This window comes from Eriocheir sinensis, chromosome 21, assembly GCF_024679095.1.
Source record: "Eriocheir sinensis breed Jianghai 21 chromosome 21, ASM2467909v1, whole genome shotgun sequence".
NCBI lineage: Eukaryota > Metazoa > Arthropoda > Malacostraca > Decapoda > Varunidae > Eriocheir > Eriocheir sinensis.
In genome coordinates, this window is record NC_066529.1 from 4,394,866 (window position 1) to 4,406,434 (window position 11,569).

General features: G+C 47.5%; 1 protein-coding gene across 1 annotated transcript in view; it reads left to right on the forward strand.

Annotated features, from left to right (window-relative positions):
• LOC127001552 (uncharacterized) overlaps positions 1-8,179 on the forward strand; it is a 46,824-nt gene extending 38,645 nt beyond the window's left edge. Inside the window, exon 2 of the mRNA XM_050866192.1 lies at positions 6,818-8,179. Coding sequence (XP_050722149.1) covers positions 7,404-8,111 — 708 coding nt within the window. The 5' untranslated portion in view covers positions 6,818-7,403 and the 3' untranslated portion in view covers positions 8,112-8,179. The remainder of the gene's footprint in view (positions 1-6,817) is intronic.
• Positions 8,180-11,569: the final 3,390 nt, after the last annotated feature.

The following is an 11,569-nucleotide window of genomic DNA, read 5'->3' on the forward strand; positions in this document are numbered from 1 at the left end:
CTCTCTCTCTCTCTCTCTCGCCTCCCCCCCCCCACCCCCCACTCACACAGCTATGGAAATGAACAATAAAATAAAGAAATGAGAGAGAGAAAGAAATCAATATATATTAACTTATTCTCTCTCTCTCTCTCTCTCTCTCTCTCTCTCTCTCTCTCTCTCTCTCTCTCTCTCTCTCTCTCTCTCTCTCTCTCTCTCCGGTACATTCTGAGACATGAGTCCTTTTAATCACCACCATTAGCTCGGTCCAATAACAGTCAATCTTACAACATTGCCTTCTCCTTCTCTTCCTCCTTCTCCTCCTCCTTCTCTCTCTCCTCTCCTCCTCTTCTTCCCCTTCATCTTATCAGTCTGGTCTTCCTCCTCCTCCTCCTCCTCTCCGCTTATTATCTTCCTCGTCTTCCCCCTCCCATTTTCATTACCTTCCTCCTCCCCTTTTATTTTCTTGTTCTCCCTTCCTCCACTTCCCCTGCATCTTGCCTTCCTCTTCCTCCTCTTCTTCCTTCTACTCATATTCTTCCTCTTCCTCTTCTTATCCTCTTTTTACTTATGCTCGTTCTCTTTCCCTACTTCTTCTTCCTCCTCCACTTTCTTTTTTCTCTCTATCTGCCTCTGTCTCCTGGTCTTCCTTCTTACTTAACCTCCTCCTCCTCTTCCTCCTCCTCCTCCTTGTCCTCCTCAACTTATAATTGTTCCTCCACTTCTTCCTCCTCCTCCTCCTCCTCCTCTCCCTCGTCTTTCCCCCATTTTTCCTCTTCCACACTTTCTTCCCCTCCTATCAAGGTCGACTAAAATTATGTTTGAGAGAGAGAGAGAGAGAGAGAGAGAGAGAGAGAGAGAGAGAGAGAGAGAGAGCAGTTTACCAATGTCATCTATTTTGTCATCGTTTCTGCCTTCCTGAGAAATGAAACTCTTATTTTTTTCTCTCTCAAGCACAGGTGGGAGTCATTATGATCCCGAGTGTCACATAAGAGTAAATCACAGGTCTGGAATTTTATATATACTCCGGGAATATATAATTGAAATATGTGCAGTTCTTTTTTTCTTTTTTCATCCAGGACGTTGTTTGTCGGTATTTTTTTCTTGCATCCATTCTTTTTTTTTACACATGAAATACGTGGAATTAAAAAAAAAGTTTTTGTGGATATGATTCCGTACAACTTCCATTATGCGTGTGTCTCTCCTTGAATGTCCATGAAATAAACTAATTATACACACACACACACACACACACACACACACACACGGGATCAGGGCGAGGGGTGGACAGGTAAGGGGATGGGGGATGGAGGAAGGGGACGGGAGGAGGTGGAGGGGGTGGAGGCGTTGAGAGGGAAAGGAAAGAGACGCAAAGCCGACTCTGGTGGTGATATGAAGCCTTAGAAACAGCGAGCACGGATCCGAATCTTATTATGAAGCCCCGCCGATACGAGCACACGAGTCGCCGCTGCTTCGAGGCTTTGTGACCGAACCCCCGAACGAGCGAGGCAAAACGAGGCACTCTGTCACACCCGCGTCCTGGCCTCCTCCTCCTCCTCCTCTTCCTCTTCCTCCTCCTCCTCCTCCACAGCCTTTTGCTCCTGTTCTCTTCCTTGTCTATTATTTCTTTTCTTTATTTCTTGTTTACGTTTTTGTTTTACCTGTTTTTTTTTTGCCTCAATTTCTTTTTCCTTTTCTTCTTCCCCTCTTCCTCCTTCTCCTCCTCCTCCTCCATACCCCTTTGTTCCCGTTCTCTTCCTTGTCTATTATTTCTTTTCTTTATTTCTTGTTTACGTTTTTGCTTCACCTGTTTTTTTTTTTTTGCCTAATATATCTTTTTCCTTTTCTTCTTCCCTTCTTTCTCCTCCTCCTCCTCCTTCTCTTCCTACTCCTCCTTTCTCTGTTCCTGTTCTTGTTTATCATTTCTTTTATTAATTCTTTTACATCTTTCTGCTTTACCTGCTTTTTCTGCCCCATATTTTTCTTTCTAGTTTTCTTCACCTTCCATTCCTTTTATTACTCCTTCCTATTCCTCTTTTTTTTTCTCATTTCCTAAACTGAAGTATTTGACGAACCGACTAAATCACTAAATTCTGGCCGCTTCTATATGAGACAATAGGTTTTCTGTTGCCTACTCGTCCATGTTTCTATGTTTCCTCCTCCTCCTCCTCCTCCTCCTCCTTGGCCTAAAAGAGTGCCAATCTCCCCCTAATGGCATTGATGATATTTCTTTCATGTATTTTAACCTCTTTATTTTCCGAGATAGAACTTTTTATTGTGACGGCGGATCCCTGAACACGCCTCCCTTTTATATTTTATTCTCATCGTTTGTTGTCAAAGTGATAAAATAAAATAATTCGGTTATATGAAAAATCGAGGGTACACTACTGCGTTTTTGTGGGGTAAATGCATGTATAAACAATGCATATTTAGTACGCCGGATATATGCATTGGTTTGTCTGTCTGGATATCCGATGTGGAAGTTGATATTGATTGGCTCCCTACGGCGAGTGGCCCGTGCGAGGCTGCCTGACCGAGTGATGGTGGCTGGCTGATGGTGACTGGCCGAATGGAAGCGGGGGGGGGGGGGGGGTGACTGTAAGTGGCTGCTGGCTGGTGAACGACTAACCGACTGAACAGACGCATCCGACTGGTGAGCGCTTGAAAGACCATGTACATACGAGACAAAAAATACATCACTTCTCCCTATTTTAGCACCTGTTCCACCTCACCTCACCTTATCTAAGACTGTGCTGCTGAAGGGCTCAATGGGAGGGTGCTTGAGCTGGCTGGCTGACTGGCTGGTAGACTGGTGGTTGGTGGACTGGGCGTGACTGAGGATGTCGGGACGGGAGGGGAGGCAGTTGGATGCTGGGGGAGTAGTGGGCGAGCTTTCTGAGGACGACTGGGAGTGTTGGGAGCTGGGTCATGGAGTAGCAGGTGCATTGGGGAGAGTGGGAGAGCAATGGCTGGAAGGGCTTGGAGTGGCCAGCGCTACGGTACACTGGCGGGATGGGGGAGGTTACTGACGGAGGGGGGCTCGGGGGGGCTCATCGGGGGTCGTAGTGGATATCGTTCAGATGACGCCGTGTAATGGATGGCGCGTCAGGGGGAGGCGCTCACCCCAGGGCAGATTTATGGTTCACCTATCGAGGTTTTAATTGCTTTTGTCAATGTACGGTTGATAACGGCGTGGGTGAGGGTGGGGGAGGGAGGGGGTGGAGGGCGAAGGCAAGGCACTGGAAAAGAATAGGGAGTGTGAGGAATAGGGTGAAGGGTGTTGCTAAGGCGCTGGAAAAGGATAGGGAGTGTAAGAGTGAAGGTTAGGCATTGGAAAAGGATAGGGTGGGTAAGGAGTAGGGAGAAGGGTGTGGGGAAGGCACTGGGAAAGGATAGGGAGTGTGAGGATATGGGTTAAGGGTTTTGCCAAGGTACTAGAAAAGGATAGGAAGTGTGAGAGGGAAGATAAGGGATTGGAAAAGGATAGGGAGGGTGATAAGCAGGGAGAAGGGTGTGGGGAAGGCACTGAGAAAGGATAGGGAGTGTTGTAAGGAAGGTAAGGGACTGGGAAAGGATATGAAGGATGAGGAATACGGTGGGGATCGAAGGCGAAGGTCTGGAAAAGGATAGGAAGCGTGATGGAGAAGGTGAGAGATTGGAAAAGGATAGGGAGTATGAGGGACAGGGTGAATGGTATAGGCAATGGACGGAAAAGAATAGGGAGTGTGAAGGAGAAGGCAAGAGATTGAAAAATCATAGGGAGTGTGAGGAATAGGCTAAGATAGACACCGGTGATTAATAGTCTGAGAAAAAAATTGGGAAAAGGGAAAGGGGACTGGAAATGACGAGGGTAGGGGAAAGACGTGGGTGAGAGGGAAGGAGGGGAAGAAGGGCAAGAAAAACAAGGAACTAGGAAATGGAATGAGATGGGAAGCGGAAGGAATATGGCGAGAAATTGAAAAAAAAAGTGGAAGGTAAGGGAAGGAAGGTTGTGAAAAATGGTAGAAATAGGAGATAGTTAGGAAAAGGGAAAGGGTCCAGGCAGGAGATGGATGGGGTGGAATAGAAGGATTGAGGATGCAGGGAACGAGGAATGCAGATAAAAGAAGTAATGAAGAGAGTAAAAAAACAAAAACAAGATAGTTAATTACGAGAAAATTGAATAGAGAAGGCAAGCGAGGGAAGAAGATAGGAGGAATACAGGGGTGAGGAAAAAAGATGAAAGGGAAGTTGAAATGACAAGGACAGGAACGTTATGGGAAAAATAGGAAATAAGAATGAAAACCGCAGTGGACGAAATGAAGTTGGTAGTAGTTGAAATAGGCATGCGATTAACGGAGAAGGAAACAGAGATGCAGGTGAAGGAAGGGAATGAAGGAGGGATGACGGGAAATTGAAATGACAAGGAAAGGAATGTTATGGGAAAATAGGAAATAAGAATGAAAACCGCAGTGGACGAAATGAAGTTGGTAGTAGTCGAAATAGGCTGGTGATTAACGTAGAAGGAAACAGACGTAGGTGAAGGAAGGGGAATGAAGGAGGGATGAGGGAAAAATAACAGGGTAAGGAAAAACAAACACGCGCTAGCCACCAAACAGCGATAGCCACACGCCCCGTTACTCCCTCGGCCCAGAATAGCTCATCAGGAGGCTGCGATGACGTCAAGGAAAGAAGGATACGCTCTCTGTCGGTCCTGTAATGGGTGAGTGGCGTGAGTGGCCGAGGAGCGGAGAAGGGAGGACAAAACAGTGAGCGAGGGAGATGGAGGAGGTAGGAAAGGTAAACACGAGGGGTATATAATGACATTAGTACACACACACACACACACACACACACAGACACAGACACAGACACAGACACACATACCTACCTTCAGTAAACAAACACCCCCCCCCCTTCGCCCTCTTCCTCCCTCACACACACACGCACTCGAGGGGACAAGACAGTGCTAACCAAACACATACGCACACACACACACACACACAAAAAAAAAAAAGCATACCACCACCTCAAACTCACTAATTCTTAAGTGCTACTCTCCCTTGACTGTCTTCCTGATGGTGTGATGAGTGAGTGGGATGGTTGAGAGGGGGACAGGTTGGGTGCGGTGATGGACAAGACAAGCACTACCAAAACACCAAACACACACCCAAAACAGTACACCACCACCTCTAACTCACTAATTCTTAAGCGCTACTCTCCCGTTGACTGACTTCCTGGCGGGGTAATGAGTGGGGTGGTGGTTAAGGGAGCGAGAGGGGGCGGTGGGGGGCGGTTCCGTATATTAGGCCGCTGATTTAGGTAGACGAAGTGTGCAGTTAGCGGTCACCTGGTCCCCCGCGGCTGTGTTTTTAATGATCCGCCGCCCGAAGGATATTCATTAGGCTCCCCGGGAAAGGATGGCGCGCCCGAGGGTGAGGGACGGGCCGCGATTATTTCTTTTATATTAGAATTTATGGACGCTTTTTATCATTCACACGTGGGGCTGGCTACTGGGGGCGAGGGGAAGGGGTGTGGGGTTGTCTCTCTCTCTCTCTCTCTCACACACTCTATCTATATATCTATCTGTCTCTATCTATCTATCTATCCCTTTCAAATCAGGAGTAAAAAGGTAGAAAGAGAAAATTGGTATTAAATAGAAAAAAAAGGACAATGAAAAAAAAAAAACAGGTGTATGTAACTAAATGGTCTGTCTGTTTGTCTGTCTATGTGTGTCTGTGTGTATTGTGTCTGTCTCTCTCAGTAGTCTATCAGTTTGTGTTTGTTTGTTTCTCTCTCTCTCTCTCTCTCTCTCTCTCTCTCTCTCTCTCACACACACACACACACACACACACACACACACACACACACACACACAAACACACACACGCGGACGCATAGCAATTTGGTATTTTTGTTAAGGAATATTGCATTTCAATCCGTATAACAGTGGCTTTTATTTATGCGTATCAACCGTACGCTCGTCGCTCAGCCTGTCCCATATTTTTCATTTACTCTATTTGCGTAAATGTATATCGTGTGTGTGTGTGTGTGAGCTGTTACTACCCCCTCTCTCTCTCTCTCTCTCTCTCTCTCTCTCTCTCTCTCTCTCTCTCTCTCTCTCTCTCTCTCTCTCCCCCCAGATAGTTAAATGTTCTTCAGGTAAATCCCAACAGGTGACTATCCACTTTTCCTTCTGTCTGTCTATCTTGTTGTCTATTCCTCTGTCTGTCTCTGTCTCCTTTTGTTTGTCTGTCTGTCCTTTGTCTGTGTGTCTGTCTGTCTGTGGCGTGGCAACATGGCGCTGACTAGAACAATTATTACAGGTCGCGGCTCGCCTTCCTCCATTATGGGTACGAGTCACCCGCATAAACTTCCTACGCCGTCAACTTTATGTCTTCTCGCGGCTGAATCTGTAATGAAGCGACGTTAGTTCTTTTCCTGGACGCCGGCCGGGTGGTGGGGAGGGAGGGTGTAAGAGAGGAGGGGTCGGGTTGGGTCTGTGTCTACGTGTGGGTGGGTGTCGGGGGGTGACGTTGGGGGGGGGGGTGAACTAAGTGCGTTGGTGTGTATATTTATTTTTTGAGTAGGGTGTTGGGTGGGTGGGTGACGGGTGGAGTGAGTGAGATGGGTGGGTGGGTGATGGGTGGAGTGAATAGGTGAAGGGGGGGTAGTTGGTGGCATGGGTAGAAAAAATTGATGAAACTATAAATTAAAAGAGAGACAAGCTGAATTTTTATGTTTTTGTGTGTAAATTTAGAGAGAGAGAGAGAGAGAGAGAGAGAGAGAGAGAGACTAACCTAACCCGCTATTTCCAACCTACAGAGCAATTCTAACGATGATTTTTTTCCCTCATTTCCAGGTGGTGCTCCTCGCCATCCTCGGGTCGGCGGCAGATGCCTCGGCGGGGGAGCGTCGCAGCGCCTGAGGTGAAGGAAGATAATGGGGGGGACGTAACAATGGGCGAGGAGAAATAACTTAATGCACTCGGCGCTCGCTACTCAAGGGGTCAGCAACGAACACTGCTTGGGTACTACAGGCGGAGAACACAGGGTAAAGAGTAACGTTAAGGAGGACCAAAGAGAGAAGTTAAAGAGCTCGGAACGCTAAATAAAAGAGACGAAGATAAAGGGAGAGTGAAGAATACCGCTTTAGACCTACAAAGTGGAGACAGGGTAAAAAACTATAACGTTAAAGAGGACGGCGAGGTGAATAGAAGAGAGAAAGGAAGGGCGAAGCTGGAGGAGGGTAGAAGCGTGAAGCCCATTGTTCGCCGTGAGGGTGAGTAGCAGCAGCGGTAGCAGGCGGAGGTGATGAGCGCCGGGGTGTGGCGGGGGAGGCTGCCGCGGTGTTGAGGCGAGGCTTGGTGGTGGTGCTGAGGCGGCGGTGGTGCACGACGATGGCCTCCGCGCACTGCTGCCCCGCGCCCTGAAGTACCGAGACACAGCATGGCGCCGCAGGACTCCCACGACCCCCTGCTGAAGGAGGCCACCCACGCAGGCCGCCCCGACGCTCCCTACTCTTCCCTCGCCTCCTCCTCCTTGTCCTCTTCTCCATTCCCCCTCACGCCCCCTGTCAGAGACTCCTGCGACGGGGATTTTTCTGACACCTGCTCGGAAAGGGGACTTAGCGGAGCCCCGTGTGGTGAATGTTTGATGGGGACCGCCGAGGCCTTGACACCCGCGGCCTCGACCTCTGTGACCTCGCCGTTTGTGGTCTCGATTGCCGCCTTGCCACCTGAGATCTCGAACACTGGGGCTTCACCCTCCGTGACCTCGCTGTCTGTGGCCTCGATTTCAGTGTCCTCGACCACTGTGGCCTCGCTGTGTGTGACCTTGACCGCTGTGGCGTCGCCCTCCGTGGCCTCGATCTTGGTGCACTCGGCAGCGTCCTCGCCCTGCACGCTGCTCGGGGACTTGGCTCGCGTCGCCGCCTCCCCGATGAAGACTCTTGGGCCAGCTTTAACCAGCAAGGAGGAGGCGACGGCGAGGCGCGACACAAGGGAGGCGTGGCCGAGCGGGCGCTGCGCCCCCCGGTGTCGAATGAGTCTCGGGGGTGCCAGCCGTTCCCCCCTGGCGGCACTCCTGCTGCTGCTTCACTCCTTCCTCCTGCTCAGCCTGCTGCCCCACGCCGCTGCCTTCGATATAGGTGAGTAGACGCTTTTTTTGTCTTGTTTTATCCTGTACTAGGGGAAGGGCGTGCAAGGGAGTGGAGGAACGGAGAGGTGGAGGAATGAAGGAGTCAGAAGTGGAATGAACGGAAGGGGAGTTAGGGGTGACCAAAAGAGAAAGGGTAAGGGAGCGAACAGCGGAAAGGTGGTTGTGGAGAGAAGAGGTGGATGAACAGGGAGGGGAGAAGGGAGAACAGACGAGGGGTACAGAGGAAGCGAGGGACGGAGGGGGAGAAGAAAGGGATGGAACTTGATGATGCCTTCTTTTCCCTCCTCTCTCTTTCGACGCTGTAAATAAAGGGGACGTCTTTTGTTATGCGTGGAAAATGTGTTTCTAATAATGTCTTCCAAGGCAGCTCTTACCAGCAGCTCAGCACACACAGCTTATTCTCTTCCTCTTCTTCCTCCTCCTCCTCTTCCTCCCAAATCCTTATTCTTACCCTCATCTTCCTCTTCCCCCTTAACTTTTTTTTTCATTCTGCATTTAAAATTTCATGGATATTTTCTTCTTTCTCCATATTTTTTTTTCTTCTTCATGTCTGTCTATTCCTTCCTTCGCTCCTCCTTCTGTTTTAGTTCATGTTCAGGTTCTTGCTCTCCCTCGTTTTCTTCTTCTCCTAGTTTTGTTAATATTGCTGTTATCCTTCTTGTTCTTGTTCTTCTTGTTCTTGTTCTTCTTCTTTTACCTCTTCTTCTTCTTCTTCTTCTTCTTCTTCTTCTTCTTCTTCTTCTTCTCTCATTCATTAATACATCCAATTCGTTCTATTCCTCCGTCTCTCATTTCGCCAACTTTTGAATCAATGTCTCTTCTTTTCTTACTTTATCTTATTCCCCCTTCCCCTAGTGTTACGTTTAACCTCTTCTCCTATTTCTCTTTCATTCCCCTTTTCTCATTAAGTTCATTCTCCCTTCATCCTCCTCCTCTTTTCTTTCTTTTCTGTTATATTTTCTCCTTCCTTCCTCATTTCGTCTTCCATGTCTCCTCTTTCTCATTGTCGTCAGGGAGAGAAGAAAAAATTGTTCCACTTTTTCTCCCTCCTCTTCCTTTTTCTCCTCCTCCTCCTCCTCCTCCTCCTCCTCCTCCTATTTTTCCTTCTCTCCTCCTTTTTCTCCTTCATTTATCCTCCTCCTTCTCTTCTTCCTCCTTTTTCTCCTCGTTTCCACATTTATTTTCTACTTTTTCGTATCCACCTTCGTTTGGTTTCCTAGTCTTTCATTTTATCCTCGTCGTTCTCTTCTCTTCCTCCTACTCATGTGTTTTATCCCCTCCTACTTTTCCTCCTCCTCCTCCTCCTTTCACTTCTTCACCTCCTCCTCCTCATCATCATCATCCTCTTTTTATCCCATTCCTCCTCCTCCTCTTCTTACAATTTTCTCTTTTTCCTTCTTTCCTCCGTTTCTCATTTCATTTCTTTTCCTTTTTCTTTTGTTTTCTCTTCGCTATTCTCGTGTACATCGTGTTTATTTGGCTTTCGGAATCAAGTGTCTGGAAAACTTCATCCGTTGAGGCTCCTTTCCTACGCCTTCCTTCCCTCTTTGATCATTCACTCACCTTCTTTCCCTGTACGTCTTCTGTTTCCAGCCGTGTGTGTGTGTGTGTGTGTGTGTGTGTGTGTGTGTGTGTGTGTGTGTGTGTGTGTGTGTGTGTGTGTTTCTGTCTCTCTCTCTCTCTCTCTCTCTCTCTCTCTCTCTCTCTCTCTCTCTCTCTCTCTCTCTCTCTCTCTCTCTCTCTCTCTCTCTCTCTCTCTCTCTCTCTCTCTCTCTCAAATTTGTGTGCTCCTCTACCTGCCAACCACTTCCCTTTCTCCTCACGTCTCCTCCCACTTTCTCATTTGCTACTTCTTTCTCCTTTAGTCTCCACCCCACGTCCTCCCCCTCCTCCTCCTTCTACTCTTATTCACTTTCATTCTGCCTTTTTTCCTGAATTTCCTCTTCCTCCTGATCGTCTACCTTCTTCTTTTCGTATTCCTTCTTTCCTTCTTCTTGTTTCTTCTCTTGCATTAAAGTCATCGGCAAGAGGGATTTTTTTTTCCTTCAGTCATTCGCCGTTGCAACAAACTTCCCCCACAAATAGTTAGTACATAATCGATAAACTCCATAACTAGCACTGAACTAAATGGTCCCGCGGGGTTTCATACATCTAGACCTTTAATAATCTCTTTCGCTGGTCACTTAAATGCCTGACGAATAAAATAAATCACAAAAGCATGCATCTGTGTCATATGCCAACGCTCTTTCTGTGGCCTCCTGTTCCATGTCTTCAAGTTTCCTCCTTTTCCTTTCCTTTCCTCCTGATCCTTCACCGCCTACGTCTCAACATTCCTCCTCCTCCTCCTCCTTCTCCTCCTCCTTCTAAGCCTTGCTCGGGGCTGTGTGCGTGGTGTAAGGGGGAGGGGGAGCCAGGGGCGAAGGGGAGCAATATCCTGGGTGGGCTGGACTCCACAATAGGGCAAGGGCTCCTTCAAATAGGTCCACACGCGATATGAGTCTCCCTCCTCCTCCTTCCGTCTTCCTCATCCTTCTATTTCTCTGTTTACTTGTCCTCCTCCTTCTCCTCCTATTCCTCCCGCCGTCCCCTTCCTTCTTTCTCCTTTCTATTCCTCCCTTCTTCTTTTACCCTCCCTTTTTTGTCCTTGTCCTTCGTTTCTTCAATGTCTTATTTTACCTTTTTTTTTCTTTTCCGTATCGTCTTTATCTTTTATATGACTCATCATCGTTATTCCCTTCTTCCACCTCCTCTTTCTTCTCCTCCTCCTCCTCTTTTCGTTTCTTTTCTGTCTTAATCTTATCCTTCTCTATTTTCCTCATCTGCTTCCTCCTCCTCCTTTTTCTCCTTCTCCTCCTCTTTCGTTTCTTTCTTGTTTTCATTTTATGCTTCCCTGTTTTCCTCATCTGCTTCTTCCTTCTCCTCTCTCTCCTCCTTCTCCTCCTCTTTCGTTTCCTTTTGTCTTCATTTTATGCTTCACTTTCCTCTTCTTTCTTCTTGATCCTCTTTGTCATCTCATTGCAAGATCTTCACTTTCTTTCACTTCTCATTTTACTCTCTCTTCTTCTTTGACTCTCCTCCGAATAGGTAAGAGAGAGAGAGAGAGAGAGAGAGAGAGAGAGAGAGAGAGAGAGAGAGAGAGAGAGAGAGACTTCATTTTTAACACACACACACACACACACACACACACACACACACATACTGTAAGTCCGGGCGGAAATTAAGCTTTTCCTTCTTTTATTACGTTTGTATTTACTTTATTGTTCTTTGCCGGTGCCTCTGTCTGTGTGTCTGTCTGTCCGTCTGTCTGTCCCTGTTTGCACTTATATTTTTATCTGTTTTCTGTGTGTGTGTGTGTGTGTGTGTGTGTGTGTGTGTGTGTGTGTGTGTGATTTTGTGTTTGTCCCTTCATCAATATATACGTAAACATTGTGTCTTTCTTTCTCTTATCTGATTTT